This window comes from Muscardinus avellanarius, assembly GCF_963383645.1.
Source record: "Muscardinus avellanarius genome assembly, chromosome: 16".
In the NCBI taxonomy this organism is placed as follows: Eukaryota; Metazoa; Chordata; class Mammalia; order Rodentia; family Gliridae; genus Muscardinus; species Muscardinus avellanarius.
Genome location: NC_137802.1, coordinates 23,668,640 through 23,684,408, shown reverse-complemented (window position 1 = coordinate 23,684,408; position 15,769 = coordinate 23,668,640). Strand labels below are relative to the sequence as shown.

General features: G+C 54.1%; 1 protein-coding gene across 6 annotated transcripts in view; it reads left to right on the top strand.

Moving 5' to 3' along the window:
• The window catches only part of ABR (ABR activator of RhoGEF and GTPase), a gene marked incomplete at both ends in the record, with an annotated part of 223,971 nt that extends 209,739 nt beyond the window's left edge, over nt 1-14,232 (top strand). For all 6 annotated transcript variants that reach the window (XM_080713682.1, XM_080713680.1, XM_080713679.1 and 3 more), the window contains 7 exons: nt 7,426-7,485; nt 7,679-7,788; nt 8,481-8,620; nt 9,652-9,786; nt 10,557-10,662; nt 13,180-13,327; nt 14,143-14,232. In XM_080713682.1, coding sequence (XP_080569808.1) covers nt 7,426-7,485; nt 7,679-7,788; nt 8,481-8,620; nt 9,652-9,786; nt 10,557-10,662; nt 13,180-13,327; nt 14,143-14,232 — 789 coding nt within the window. The remainder of the gene's footprint in view (nt 1-7,425; nt 7,486-7,678; nt 7,789-8,480; nt 8,621-9,651; nt 9,787-10,556; nt 10,663-13,179; nt 13,328-14,142) is intronic.
• Nucleotides 14,233-15,769: the final 1,537 nt, after the last annotated feature.

Sequence of the window (15,769 nt, the reverse complement as noted above, 5' to 3'; positions counted from 1 at the left end):
TAGGGGCTTCCAGAAGCAACCCAGGCTTGAGTTTTGCCTTCTTCCCCTCAAGGCCAGCCATGCCTGGCTCGGTCTAGCAGTGTGGCCTGCACAGGGCAAGCTGAGCCTCCAGAATGGGAGCGATAGGAAAGGCAGGTTGCCATGGGTGCTAAGAGGCTAACCCAGCTTCAACAAAGGCCTAAAGCCCTTCCATATGTGAGCCTAAGGGGACTCCTATGTTCCTGGAGGGGGAGGGAAAGCCTCCCCGGGTGCCTTGGAATACTTAGCCAAGCGGGTTGTGGCTGGCCTGGGAGTAGGTGGGCTTTGGCTTCAGGGCAGCCTGGCCAACCCTTATGTGACTGTCCTGCAGGGGGAGGACAGGAGAAACAGCTGGCTTGGCCTTATGGTGGGGCTGCCAGGCCACTGGGAAGATGAGGTGACAATTTACTGAGTCTGATCCGGGTCTTTTCTGACCCAGTTGCTGAGCTGGAAGCCAGGATGGAGGCCCTGGCAGCCCCGCCCGCTCCAAGAGCAGCCACGTTGACGGAACCTTCGAGCGCCCTCCTCTTCCAGGAGATGAGGCAGGCTCATGGCAGCTCCCCATTCCCCGGTGCCCGCCCCACTGCGCCTCTCACGCCTGTGGTATGTCCCAGTGATGGGCTGGCTTGGTGTCCCAAGGGGACCCAGCCCTAAGCGTGTGACCACACTTGGGGGAGGGCAAGGGAAAGCCAGCCCAGCAATGTCACCGTGGCCCCTGGTGTGAGCCACAGGAAATGTGCCCACATCAGACACAGTCCTGGCCCAGGGCCCAGTCTTCATGGCCTGGAGCTCGGCCTGGGCAGGGGCGCCCAGAAACACGCCAGGCAGCTCTTTCTCTTTCTCCTCAGTGCCCCGTTGGCAGTCAGTTTTATTAATGTCCTTCTTGAATCGTTTTCTAACCTTCCTGTTCTGCCTCTTAGAGTGAAAATGTCAGTGAGCTAGATTTACTGACCTTGTTAAAAGGCACTTCATTTTTATTAACCTTTAAAACCAACTCTGGAGCCCAGCATGGGGGCACATACCTGTAATTCCAGTGCTTGTGGGGCTGAGACAGGAAGGTCCCAGATTTGAGACCAGCCTCAGCAACTTAGTGAGGTTCTCAGTGACTGAGCAAGACCTAGTTTCAAAAATAAAGAAAAAAAAAATTACAAAAAGCACTTGGGGTGTAGCTCAGAGGTAGAATGCCCTGATTTCAATCCCCAGTTCTAAACTGTGTGTGCTGATTTCAAGCACTGAGAGGGGCATGGACAGCTGAGGGACGGCCTGGCAAGCCCACCTGCCCAGGATGAGGCTGGGAGGAATGGCTCAGGCCCCTCTCAGAGGGGAGCCCCACAGTGTTCCCGAAACTCCGCTCTGAAGGACACTCGGGCATGCACCGAGCACCCTTGCCTCCCTTGGGGTCTCAGATCCTGTGGCAAGTTTGGTTTAGGAAGGGAAGGCAGCTCCCCAGCCACCAGCAGGAGCCCAAAATTTTGCTGCAGAGGACCGGGTGCTCTCCCAGGCTCCAGCCCTAAAGGTCTGCTGTTTCTCTTTGGTATGGCCATGATTTGACTGTGACTAAATGCACAGACAAAAAGAAAACAGTTTAGCTGTTTTGTGGCCTGTTGCTGTCTCCTGCCTGGCTCCATCCTAGGGAAGTCCCACCATGTGGATCTTACCTTGGAAGTCCCTTCACAAGCCCCACCTGTCTCCTTCCTTCAGGTGCTCTAATGTCCCCCAGGTACTTGCTCCCTGGGACCCACCTGTCGGCTGGGACTCGGGGCGAGCACTCAGGTGTTCCCTTCCACTGATATCCCAGGGGCTGGCATCTCCACCCCAAGCACTAATCTAATCAGGAAATAGCAGAGTCCACGTTTCCCAGGGGTTATAAATAGTCACAGCAACTCAGGCAGCATCATTTCTCTGGAAAATGTGCCATATCCCTCTCTACTCCTCCCACCCCTTCTCTGTATTTAAGTGACATGCTGAAATAGACTTGGTTTTTGGAGACTGCTGGCCTCCTGAAAACAGAGTGTCATTGTCAGGGCATCAAGGGGCTGGGCAGACCTTCCAGATCAGGACAGGGGCCAGGCACGGCGATGCACGTCTGAAATCCCAGTACTTGGGAGGTTGAGACAGGAGGACCATAAGTTTGAAGACAGCCTGAACAACATAGTGAGAGTCTCAGCAACCTAATAAGACCCCGTTTCAAAATTAAAAAGTAAAACAGGAGCTGGACAGGGTGGCGCACACTTCTAATCCCGATTCTTGGGAAGCTGAGACAGGAGGATCACAGGTTCGTAGCCAGCCTCAGTTACTTATTGAGGCCCTCCACAAGTTGGTGAGACCCTGTTCCAAAATTAAGAATAAAAAGTAGAACACGGGCTATAGCTTGGAGGTAGAATGCCCCTGGGTTCAACCCCCAGTACCCTAGGAGTGTCAGGAAGCCTGATGCCTCTCTTCTCAGCAAATCTTGGTAATTACAGCTGCCACTGCTGCCTGCCTAGAAGTACAGGTTATTACACCAGGTGTTTACACTTAGCAGAGAGCACAAGTCAGGAAGGCTCAGGTTTGTCCCTTGCTCTCAGTCCCTAAATGTTTGGGCAGGTTCCTCAAACTATTGAGGTTTGGCACCCTCATCTATAAAATAGGAAGAACCATGAAGGCTTAACTCTCACAGGTTTGTTAGGATGGTTAACTTAGATGCCGTGTGTCAGAAGTTCATCTACATTGGACTTTGTAATTTTTTTTTTGTACTAGGGATTGAACCCAGGGGTGTTCTACCCCCAAGTTAAACTCCTAGCCCTATTTTATTTCTTAGTTCAAAACAGGATTTCACCAAGTTGCTGAGGCTAGCCTTGAACCTGTGAGTGTCTAGTCTCAGCATCCCAAGTGCTGGTATTACATACAGGCTTGTGTTTCCATTTCTGGCTTAGACTTTTAAGAAAGATATCAAACAGCTTCGCAAGGCTGGAAGTCAGTAGGCTTCCCAAATGCACATGGTTGAATGGAAGGCCCCAGGTCAGCCTGACTCAGGCTGTGCCACTCCAGGACTTGGGAAGGGACCACTGCCCTAGTTCGTAGCAGCTGCCAGGAAGTGGCAATAGCGGTGGGTACTGGAGAAGGGACTTGAAGCTGAGGCAGGAGAGGGGCTCTGGGTGAACCCAGCCAGGGGCCAGGGCCATGGGATTGGCCTGAGGCTTGTGCTGATGCCCAGAGAGACCTGCCTCAAGAGGCCCGGTCACGGGCAGCAGGCTTCGTAGCTCAATGGTAGAGCACTTGTCTCGCGTGCTTAAGGCTCTGCTCCAGTCACCAGCTCTGGGGGGGAAAAAAAGGGAGGGGTGTCACTTTAGAATGTCTCCCAAGGGATGCATCTGCCTCAGTCAGCTGACAGTCAGTCGATGTCCCTCTAATCCATGCGGCCCCTGCTGCAGGACAGAGCTGAGGCGGACCTATGCCCTGCCCAGGACCCGTGTCTGGATGGGATGGAGGAACTGCGGGGACACCTGTGCTGCAGGTTCAGGGTTAGCACAGAAGTAGCTGGGAGGGGACGGAGGTTTCAGGAAAGTGAAGCCAAGTTCAGGGCTTGTGTTAGAACCCACTGGGACCCTTGACCTTGAGCCTGCGGGACCAGAGAGCCCGAGGAGCAGCGGGCTAGTGACTGCCCACACAACCTCTGCCTGAGGAGGCCGTGGAGCCAGGGCTGTGTGGTTCTACCCCACTCTCTCTCTCCATCTCCTGTCTTAGATCCATCCTTCCTCTGGACAGGGAATGGACTGCTGAAGACGGGGTCTGGACCACCGCTGGTCCAGATGCAGGGCCCAGAGCCAGCCAGGTGCAGCCCCAGGCCTTGCTGAAGGCTTGGACACACCCTACCCCTGCCCCCAGCCTATGTATGGATGATGGAAGGTGCTGGAAGGGTCTTGTCTCAAGACCCGTGAGAGCAGCGATGTTCAGACTGTGGTACACGCTCCCTCGGGGTGCACAGGTGTCCTGAGGGTGAGGTGGGCAGGGAGGGCTTGAAGGGAATCCGCCTGCAGGTCCTCAAGCACAGCCTGAGAACAGGCATGTCGCCATGCTCGCCCTCTGTAGATGAAAGGCCTGAAGCTCAGGCTTCCTCTGGGGACTTGGCCCAGGGTGCCCAGACCTCTGCGGTGACACAGAGGGGCCGTGGAAATGTCCACGCAGGTGTTGAGAAAGTGGCCAGCTACAACATCCAGTGGAGTCTAGTTCTTTGCCTGTCATTGAATTGGTGACTTAATTACAGCTTTGAGGTCATTTAAAATAATGTTTGAGCTGGACAAGGGGGTGAATGCTTGTAATCCCAGTACTTGGGAGGGTGAGACAGGAGGATTGCAGGTTCATGGCTAGCGTCAGCAACTTAGTGAGGCCCTCTGCAATTTAGTGAGACCATGTTTCAAAATGAAGAATAAAAAATAAGCCAGACCAGGTGTGGTGGTGCATGCTTATAATCCCAGCATTTGAGAGATTGAGACAGGAGGATTGCAGTTTGAGGACAGCTTCAGCTACTTAGTGAGGCCCTTTGCAATCCAGTTAAACCTGGTTTTAAAATAAAAGAATAAAAAATAGGGCTGGGAGTGTAGCTTGGAGGTAGAGTGTCCCTGGGTTCCATCCCCAGTACTGCAAAAATAAATAAATATTTAAACAAACAAACAAACAAATATAAATAAATAAAATAAGCTGGTGTGGTGGCTCATGCTTATAATCCCAGTATTTGGGAGGCTGAGACAAGAGGATCACAGGTTCATGGCCAGCTTCAGCAACTTGTGAGTCCCTCCACAATTTAGTGAGACTCTGTTTTAAAATAAAGAATAAAAAATAGGGGTAGGGGTGTAGCTCGGAGGCAGAATGCCCTTGAGTTCAATCCCCAGTACCGCAAAATAAAGTTCAACAACAGGCACGTAGGTGACTTAAGGCAAATAACATGGAAAGAAGTTAGAGACTTGGTTAGCATTCTTATAATAATTAAAAATATTTTTAGTCTGCTCTAGTTATGTGAACATCCTTTAAAATAAAAATAAAAGTTGGGCATGGTGGCACATATCTGTAATCCTAGTCCTCGGGAGGCTGAGACAAAATCATCACGTGTTTGAGGCTAGCCTCAGCAATTTATTGAAGCGCTCCCCAACTTTGTGAGACTCATGTTTCAAATAAAAAAGTAAATAAGAAAAAAAAAAGTAAATAAGATACGATTAGATGTGTAGCTTAGAGGTAGAATGCCCCTGGGTTCCATTCTCAGTATCACAATAAATAAAATAATTAACTAATTAATTAAATAAGGCTGGGGCATAGAATGCTTCTGGGTCCAGTCCCTAGGACCAAATAAACAAAACCAAAAATGTAAACAGAATTGGTGCTAAACCCTCTGCTACTCTTGTAAAAAATATTCATAGATGCCGGGCACAGTGATGCACACTTGTAATCCCCGCGCTTGGGAGGCAGAGACAGGAGGATCGCGCAGTTTCGAAGCCTGCCTCTCTGGCTTAAGAGACCCTGTTTCCAAATAAAATGTACAAAATAGGTCTGGGAGTGTAGCCCAGAGGTAGAAGGGTTTCCAGGAACCCCAGTGCTGCCAAATTATATATATATCTATATATCTATCTATCTATTCATAGAGATAAGTAAACTAAAACAGAAAAAATGTTCTGCCTATCTCATTCAGAGATATAGTTCTACCAAAATGTTGCTTTGCTGATTGGTATTTATTAAAGTTTATAATGCATTGACTTTTCTTATTATTGTGCCCTGCTTACCATGATAATAACAAATCCAGAATATATTTTACATATTCAGAGCCTGTGGTCTTGGGAAATTTTTCATTTCAATGTATAGGTGTAGTGGGGGGGGGTACTAGGGGTAGAACCCAGGGGCTTTTCTACCTTCGGGCTATACTCCTAGACCTATTTTATACTTTATTTGGAAACAGGGTCTAACTAAGTTGCTGAGAGCCTCACTACGTAACTGAGGCTGGCTTCGAACCTATGCAATCCTCCTGTCTCAGCCTCCCAAGCGCTGGGATTACAAGTGTGCGCCACCACGCCCGGCTTGTATAGGTGTATTTTGAGAGCAAAGTATAATAGAATGATAAATAAAAAACTTGAGCCAGGTGTGGTGACGCATGCTTGTAATTCCTTCCCTCAGCTACTTAGTGAGGCCCTTTGCAACTCAATGAGACCCTGTTTCAAAAGTAAAGAATAAGCCTGTGTGGTAGGGCACCCTTGTAATCCCAGCATTTGAGAGGCTGAGACAGGAGGATCATGGTTCCCGGACAGGACAGCCTCAGCTACATAGTGAGGCCCTCTACAACTTAGTGAGACCCTGTTTCAAAATAAAGAATAAAAACTAGGGCTGGGGTGTAGCTTGGAGGTAGAATGCCTCTGGGTTCCATCCCTGGTACTGCCAAAAAAAAAAAAAAAGTTGAATAAAAAAAACCATGAAAATGTCAACTAGGAGGAACTGCTTGAGAAAAAATGGAACAGAAACACATCCAAGGAGAAAAAGACAGTGCCGGGTCTCTGTGAGGGAAGAGCTTGTTCATGTGTCCCGAGTGGGTGATGGTGGGTATCGAATCACTATGGTAATTAGGTTCCACTGCATACATTCAAAGCATGATGTAATGGTTTTAAGATATCAACATTTACATTATTCTGGAAAATATATTCTTTGCAGCTATTTGAACCTGTCATAGCAGTGTTGAGATACTGACTTTAAAATGTGCTAGGGAACACATAGTTTTCAAAATTATTTTGTGGGTGCACACGCCACTGGGTTTGAAGGCTGCTGAACTGGAGGAGGGAGACCCGAAGAGTCCCAGGGCGGGGCGGTTGCGCCTCCCCTGGGTCCCGCTCCTCCAGGGCGCTAGCACAAATCTTGGGACTTCCTGAAGGTGGCTTCACCTGAGCCAACTGCTTAACCGTCTTTGTAATGATCTGATCCAGAGAGGCAGGTGCCATTACTGGCTTCAGTGCACAGATGAGACTCGGCAAGGCTGACCCTGGCCCAGGCCCCACCCCGGGCAGCTGCGGAGGCAGGATTCAAGCCAGGCAGCCTGACTCCTGGCACCGCTCTTAGCTCTGCGTCGCACCGCCCTCCCACGCGGCACCCTGGCACATCTGCCCGCCAGGAACGAGACTCCGGTGTGGGGGCAGAGCAAGTTGCTTACCTTTTGTGACCTTCAGATCTGCACCTGTGAAAGGACTGGCCGTCCCCATCCCACGGGGTAGTGTCAGGAGCCCCATGTGACACAGGCCAGAGGTCCTCGGTGCTGCCCCCCCCCAAGTGTGGCTTGAGATCAACACAAGGCTCTGCCTCTGCACCCCTGAGCCGCCGTCACAGGCAAGAAGAGCCAGTATTCCTGGCTCTGAGATGTCTCCTCTCCCTCACTCACACCCCCCTCTCTCTCTGCAGTTGGATCCACAAACGGTAGAAACCAAGAACTGGCACACAGATGTGATTGAGATGAATGGGGTGAGCTGGGGACAGGGTGGGCATTCTGGACGGCTCCTTCCTCCCCCCTCCCCATATCCCAGTCGCCCTCCCCTCCCCACACCTCTCCCACCCCCAACTCAGGGTTTATGAAGCCCTAGGGGCTGGAGATGGCCCTGGGGAGGGAGGCCCCTGTGTTTGGGGGACACTCCTTGGACTTCACCCTCCCACCCAGATCAAAGTGGAATTCTCCATGAAGTTCACCAGCCGGGATATGAGCCTGAAGAGGACCCCGTCCAAAAAGCAGACTGGTGTCTTTGGGGTGAAGATCAGCGTGGTGACTAAGTAGGTGCTGCCCCCCAGCCGTGTCCGAGTGCTGGCGCCAGCTCCCGGGTCCCCACCAGCCCCTGCCTCCAGCCCCCAGCCCCCGCAGCACCTCATCAATCACAGGCAGCCAGTTTGGGGGCCAAAAGTGACGGGCAGAGGGGTCTTCTCTGGCTCACGCGATGCTTTAGAAAGGAGCGAGCCAGGACGGAAACATTGCAAGGTCTCACGGGAAAGCCAGACCGCCGCCTCTCGAGACACGCGAAGGTTTGACAGCTGAGGCCCATGTTTGGGCTTGGCAGCAACGGGCTGGAGACCAAGGAGCGGCATGTCCTTCAGGCCACGCTGCCCTCTGTGCTGCCCACCCCCATGCTTTCATGTAGGCTATTTGAGGGGACCCCCGTAAGCTTTTTCTGCGGTGCTGGGATAGAACCCAGAGCGTCACACTGCGAGCCCAGCGCCCCGCCACTGAGCTACATCCCAGGCCCCTTATAGGCATGTGAGTCAGCAGGAGCATTCTTCCCAAGTCTGTCTCCCAGGGCGCTCGTCACCTGTGCTTGCTGGGCCTCAGTGGGCCTCAGCAGGCTGGGCAGGCACACCCTCCTCCTCAGCCTTTCCTCACCCAAGATGCCCAGGGCCAGGCTATACTGGGTGGGGGCTGGACAGTTCAGTCGGCACCGAGAGGCCCCCTCCATCCTCCCTCTCGTCCCCAGGCGGGAACGCTCCAAGGTGCCCTACATCGTGCGGCAGTGTGTAGAGGAGGTGGAGAAGAGGGGCATCGAGGAAGTCGGCATCTACCGAATATCAGGAGTGGCCACGGACATCCAAGCGCTGAAGGCTGTCTTTGATGCCAGTGAGTCGGGGGCAGGGGGCGCCCGAGCAGGCAGGTGGAGAACACTGGGGGCAGGAGGCCTTCCCCATGGAGGGTCCTGACCCACCGACAGCAAGGGAGCTTGGCCTGTGACCTGCACCGCCGCAGGGTAGACTGGTTCTGAGCCCCAGGAGCAAGTGTACTTTCTGCATCTTCTTGCGTAACCTTCCTCCGCTCCAATTTCTTATCTGTTGTTATGGATACAGAAATGCATGGCGCTCAGAGGCCAAGCCACTTGTCCAGGGTTACCCAGCTTGTGGGTTTCCGTCATGGACTTCAATGCAGCTTTGACTCTAGTCCATGTTCCTAACTTTCGTGCTGGTTGCCTGGTGCCTGATGACTAATGGGGAGATTAAAGAGCTTCGAGCCTGGGCTTCCTCAGTCTCCCCTGTTATCCCTGGGTCCCCGGAGCACTAGGGGGCAGTTCTGCCTGGCCCTTCTGGTCCCCTCTTTCTCCATCCTGTTGAGTCAGGCTGCCGCTGCAGCAACATACCTAGTGGTCAAAAAGCCTGAACAGGGCAGGCGGTGCTGAGCCGAGGGAGAGGTGGGCCTGGTGGGGAGGCCTGGGGCAGAGGACAGGACTGGGGCCAGTGGTGTGCTGGCACATGGCTGCCATGTGACCTGGAAGGCCCTGGAAGCTGAGGCTTTGTCAGAACATGACCTTAGGTGTGAGAATGCACAGTGCCTTCCAAGAGGAGCTTACTGATGGGATTTGGGGCTAGGTGGAGGGTGCGTGCCACGTGGTGAGAATTGGGTCTGGGACTCTGGCTGACAAATCATACCTCCCCTCCCTGGGTCTGCAGCAGAGACCAGCGTGGCTCTGCTCCCTGCACTCCAGCCAGCAGGGCTGTCACAGAACCTGTGGGCACTACCTCTGGAGACCAGAGGCAGAGGTGGAGTGGGGGTTGGCCTCGGGACACAGCTGGGGGTCTGGAGCAGGCCAAGGGCTGGCTGCCGGGGAGAGCAGGGCGACCTGGAGGCCAGTGCAGCCCTGACCTTTCCCCTCCCTGCAGATAACAAGGACATCCTGCTGATGCTGAGCGACATGGACATCAACGCCATTGCTGGCACCCTCAAGCTCTACTTCCGGGAACTGCCCGAGCCCCTCCTCACAGACCGACTGTACCCCGCCTTCATGGAAGGCATCGGTGAGGCTCCGGCTCCTATGGGCTGGACTGGCCAAGCCAGGCTCCCTGGCTGAGGGTCCCGAGGGTGAGGCACGGCCTGCCTCTGCTGCCGCTCTCCCTCGTGTTCCCATGGGTGGCCCTGCATTCCTCCTGGCACACTGGCCTGCTCGCATGGTGAGGTGGGCAGGCAGAAAGAAGCCAGCGACCTGGAGCCAAGGAGGAGGGTGGTTTGAGCAGAAGGCCCCGGGACAGCTTGCACTCAGCTTTCCAGAAGGGCTATTCTCCTCTATTCTCTGCTGAGGGCCCTGGCCAGCAGGGCTCCTACTCCACCCATCTGGCCAGATCCAGGCCTGGCACGTTCCTCCTGTCTTGTCTTCTCCTGGGACAGACAGGACTTTACCCCCTCCCCCACAAGCAAGGAACAAGAAGTGGGGGGAGGGGCAAATTGTGCCCCCTCCTGTGCCACAGCCTCAGAGGTGGTTGATAGAACATTCCCACCCCTGGCAGCATTTGCTGTCATTGCTTGAACCCTGCACACAGATGGGGTGGCACTGGGGGCAAAGGGCTGTGCAGGGGGGAGGATGGCGCTGCCCCCTCTAGCCTGCCTTCTGGCCAAGTGACCAGTCACGGGAGGGCCTCCTGTAGGGACCCGCTGCTAACCGCCCGCCCGGCCCTGGCGCATGGCTTCCCTGCAGGACGTGCAGCCCTGAACACCGGGTGGCCTGAGCTCGCCCTCTGGCCTCAGCCTTGGCCCTAGAGCCAAGCCCGCCCAGCCCCTTCTCTCTCCACAGCCCTGTCAGACCCTGCTGCCAAGGAAAACTGCATGATGCACCTGCTCCGCTCCCTGCCCGACCCCAACCTCATCACCTTCCTCTTCTTGCTGGAACACTTGAAAAGGTAAGAGAGTGGGCCCAGCCAAGGGGCGGGGCTGAGTTGGGAACAGGGCAGTCCCACCATGGGACCCCACCTCTCCAGCACCTCCTCAGGGGTGCTGGCCTCCGCTGGCCACCCATAGCAGTGCGAGTTTCCTCTTCAACTTCTTGTACTCACATTCTTCTGTTTGAGGAAATATGGAAGTCTTAATGGAAGTCTCAAGTGTTGGCCACAAAATACTCAGAATGGCGGGGCTAGAGCCAAAGGCTGTACATGGGTCTCCCGATCAGCAGGCCCGACCTTTCAGTCAGTTTGGGCTTTTTAGGTTTGTTTGTTTTGGGTACTAGGGGTTGAACCCAGAGGCATTCTACCTCCAAATTATACCCCCAGCCTGATTTTATTTTTTATTTGGAAACAGAATTTCACTAAGTAGCCGGGGGCCTTTCTAAGTTGCTGAGGCTGGCTTTAAACCTGCAGTCCTACACACACACACACACACACACACACACACACACACACACACACACACTCCTACATCTTCCACATCCTAAACTAACTCTCACCTTCCTTCCGTTCACCTCTTCCGTGGTGTAAGGGCAGGCCAAGAGCTGAAGCTGATACCGACTCAGGGTTCAAAACTAACCTTAGCCACAAGGGGTCCTCCTCGTGGTGTGTGTGTGTGTGTGTGTGTGTGTGTGTGTGTGTGTGTGACAGAGATAGACAGGGGATTGAACCCAGGGGTGTTCTACCTGTGAGCCATGCCCAGCCATCTTTATTTCTTAGTTTGAAACAGGGTCTCACTGAGTTGCCAAGAGCCTCACTAAACTGCTAAGGCTGGCCTCAAACCTGAGATCTTCCTGTTGCGGCCTCCCAAGTTACTGGGATTACAGGCATGCACTACCATGCCTGGCTCTCATCAGTCACTTTGAGCCCAGGACTAATCCCAGGCATGAGTGGGGAGAAGTCACTTGTGTCCCTTAAACCCACTTGCCACCCACGACCAGAGAGCCCCCAGAAGGCTGCTTGTGGGCCAGCGCCCCCTAGGCATGGGCGCCTGCTGCAGCACAGCTAAGCTTGGCTCAAGAGGGCAGCAGAGACCTGAATGTGCCTGCGGCTGGTGTCTTATTTTTCCCATTATGAGACATTTTTCCTCTGGTTTGGCCAGAACCACAGTCCCTACCAATTCCCAAATAGTCTGGTGAGTATCACGGGGAGGGAGTGTGGGGAGGAGTGGGAAGGGAAAATTCATTAGGTTTTTCTGCCCTGGGAATCAGGCACAATCTGTTCCCACATCTGGGCCCCTGGCTCTGTGTGTGTGTGTGTGTGTGTGTGTGTGTGTGTGTGTGTAGGGGCTGCCCACTGCACAGCTGCCTGCTGGTGTTGCAACGTTTGCCTGTTTCCAAAGCAGTCAACAAGCACATCCATGGCTCCTGCCTCGGGGGGGGGGGGTGATGTGGAGTCGTAGGGAGCAGGGCTGAGGGGTTCTGCCCAGGGCAGGTGTGTTTCAGCCACAGAACCATTTTCTACAACAGGGAGGCCCAGAGCTTCTTGATGTGTCTGCTGATACTATGCCTGCTTGGACACCAGCCACAGATGGCAGGTCCTCTGGCACTCAGGGGTAGTATTGACAGAGCATCTGGTCGATTATGCAAGAGAATCAGGGAAAATCCAAAGGGAGGCAGCCTGGTGTTCCCAGAGCAGGCCCTTCTAGAACAGCACGGAGGGCCTGGCTGTCTGGGGCTGGGGAGTCTCCTGCCACACCACAGCAGGCAGAATCACAAGTCCAGCTGGTAGCTGCTCTGGGCTCCAGACCCTCCTCACAGCTCAACTGTGGGATCACGGGTGAAGAGCAGATGGTTAGGAACATGGATTCTAGCCAGGTGTGGTGGTATACACCTTTAATCCCAGTACTTAGGAGATGGAGACAAGAGACTCACAGGTTCAAGACCAGCGTCAGCAACTTAGTGAGCGTCTCGGCAACCTAGCAAGACTGTTTCAAAATAAAAAATAAAAGGGAAGAGGGTGTTATTCAGAAGCAGAATCCCCAGTATCACCAAAAAATAAAAAAAGAATGGATTCTTGGGCAGACTGTCCAGATTTAGATTCCAGCTCTGCTGCTTGCTGTGTGGCTGTGGACGGGTCACTTAACCTTTCTGTACTTTGGTTTCTTCATCTCTATCAGAGGGATTATGATGTTAATACCTCACAGGACTGTGGCAGGTATGTGCTATTATAAGACAAGTTCTTAGAGCTTGTCACCTCTAAGGCAAGGGAGCTGGAGCTGACGGCTAAGGGTCTTTCTGGCCCTGGCAGTTTGCTGTCCGCTTGGCAACTGGACAGGAAGCTGGGAGTCTGTCACAGTATATTAGGGCGTAGCTGGGTCTTGGTCCCTTGGCTTAGTGCCCTCCCCACTAGCAGGCCTCTACTCTCAGAAGAGGGAGGCTAGAATGAGCCCCTCCGGGAGCCCTTCCAGGAGTTCCTATAGCCTAAGGCCAGGGTCCCAGGGCATCAGATGGCCTCAGAGGGATATCTCATTCTCAGGGTTGCTGAGAAGGAGCCCATCAACAAAATGTCGCTTCACAACCTGGCCACCGTATTTGGCCCCACGTTACTGAGACCCTCAGAAGTGGAGAGCAAAGCACATCTCACATCGGCGGCAGACATCTGGTCCCATGATGTCATGGCACAGGTACGACTAGCACCGCCCAGGCCTGTGGCTGGGGGAGGGGCAGGGAACAGCCAAGTGCCCACGGTGCCCCTCCTCGGCTGCTGGGGTGGTGGTGTACAGGACGCCGCCAGGGAAGAAGGGTCACGGACAGCCCTTCCAGGATGAAACAGAATATGTGAGCCCAGCTGGGTGTGGTGATGCACACCTGTGAGCCTAGTACCTGGGAGGCTGAGACGGGAGGGTCACAGGTTCAAGCCAGCCTCAGCCACTTAGCGAGGCTCTCAGCAACTTAGTGAGACCTGTTTTGAAAAATAAATAAATAGGGCTGGGGCTGTAGCTCAGAGGTAAAAGGCCCCTGAGTTCAATCTCCAGTACCACCAAAAAAAAAAAATGTGAGCCTAGTCAAAGGCCTAGAGTGACTGTCCCAAGTGTTGGCTGCTTTCCCAGGAGCACCTCAGTCTCAGAAAGCAAGCCCAGGGGTAAATGGAAACACGGGGGGCCTAGTCCTCATACGTGAAAGCTCTGGGATGCTTTCAGTCTGGAGGCTTCCCTGGGGTATCTGCAAGATCCAGGGCAGAGCTGCCCTAAAGCCTACCTCAAGCCCAGGATGGGGGTGTGGCCCCAAGCACCCCACCCTCCGCTCCGCAGCACCCTCTAGTGCTGAAAATGGGCTGTCACACCTAGGTTGTGGAGGGAGATGTGGCTTCTAGGTGGACAGAGTAGCAGGGGCAACGCAGAGTTGGCCCCAGCCCAGGGACTGTTGCTTCTCAGAGGATCAGATGAGGAGGGTCAGGAAGCCAAGGACCCCAACCTCAGTCTCCCCTTTCTTCCCACAGGTCCAGGTCCTCCTCTACTACCTGCAGCACCCCCCCATTTCCTTTGCAGAACTGAAGCGGAACACACTGTACTTCTCCACTGACGTGTAGCCTAAGGCAGGGTGGCTGTGGGGGGTGGCCAGAGCCAGCCCCCCAGCCTGAGCCCAACACAGACTTGAAAGACTGCAATAGAAACTCCCCAGCCCAGCACTCCAGACTCCAAGGGAAGCCAGCTTCCAAGAACTGGAATACGTGCATCTTTGTGCCACCTTGTACAAAGCCAGCTGAGCAGCCCCAGCCTCACCACCACACCCGGCTCCTGCCCTCTGTACCTCTAGTTGTGTCTGATGCTCTGTGCTGTTCCGGAATCGTTTTATGTATATTTGTCATGCAGAAAAGGTAGTGAGACCCGGCGTGGGTACACAGACGGCCTGCTTTCTTCTTTAATTTCCCTCAGTGCTTTCTTTCCTCCCGAGTCCGGCCCCAGGGCTTTTCTTTGGCACTGTGTAACTGCTGCCAGCTTCTCTCTTGGCCCTGCTCCCACAGCCTTCCCTCAAGGTCCTCTCCCCTCCCCAGCCCACCCGCATGCATGTGCAGCCTTGGTTTTTGCTCCATCACCTGGGAAGTTCTGCAGAGGCCCCGCAGTGGCGGCCCATCTGATGCTGCCGTGCGCTGCCCCGGCCGCTCCCCACCCTCCACCCGTGGAAGCACACCTGCTTTGCCTTGCTGCCTGTGCAAATGTTGGACGAGGAGACAGGCTCACACTAATCCCAAGCTTAGCGCAGAGCTGGAGAGCTGATGTCTGGAATTTTCCACCTGAGAATCTCCATTTCTGGGGTTTGTCCTTTCTGTCTCCTGAGTACCAGTGAGACATCTTCGACTGTTTCTTCTATTGCTGACTTCTCAGTTCCTTTTCCCCTGGTGTTCAATTTCCTTTGACTGTAAAGACTCACAAGTGACCTGCTATCAAGAGAGCCAGAGGGTCAGGAAAGCGTCTGGGGAGGCGGGAGGTCCCCGCTGCTGAGTAGGCAGGGGAGGCGGCTCTTAGCGGTAAGGAGCTGTGGCTTCCCTAGTGGAGCCCGGCTTCCTGGAGGGCAACTACTGTGGCCGATGCAGGTGTCCAGAAGCCAGAGGCTCTGCTGGAGGCTACCTGGCACTGCATATACCTCGTGGTACTTTTGCCTTAGATTTTACACTCTCTCCATAGCCAAGCACTGCCACAGGGCAGCCCCACTGCCACCTGTGCTCCAGGGCCTGGGAAAGGAAGACAGAATCCAGCAGCAGCCACGGTGCTGCCCCTGCCCTAGCTTCTAGACGCAGCCTTCTGGGTGAACTCTAGGAAACTCCAGGAGTTGGGGGAAGATGAGGAATCAGAGGCACCTCTCAGGACTGGATTTTGCTGGGCCCTCCCTGTTGACAGTCTGCTTCTGAGTAGGGGATCAGCGGGGCCATTCTCAACTTTGAGACCTTTTGTTCAGTATTGGAAAGGAGTGAGATTTATCCCCAGATACCATTTCCCGCCTGAGCAGTGTGGGTGCTGGGAGGACAGACTCTTCCGGCCACCAGGGCCCGAGCCCCAGCGTAGCTCCCTGGCGCTTCTTTGTGGCAGGATGGACTCTAGGCCCTCAGGACTGGGGAAAGGAGCGCC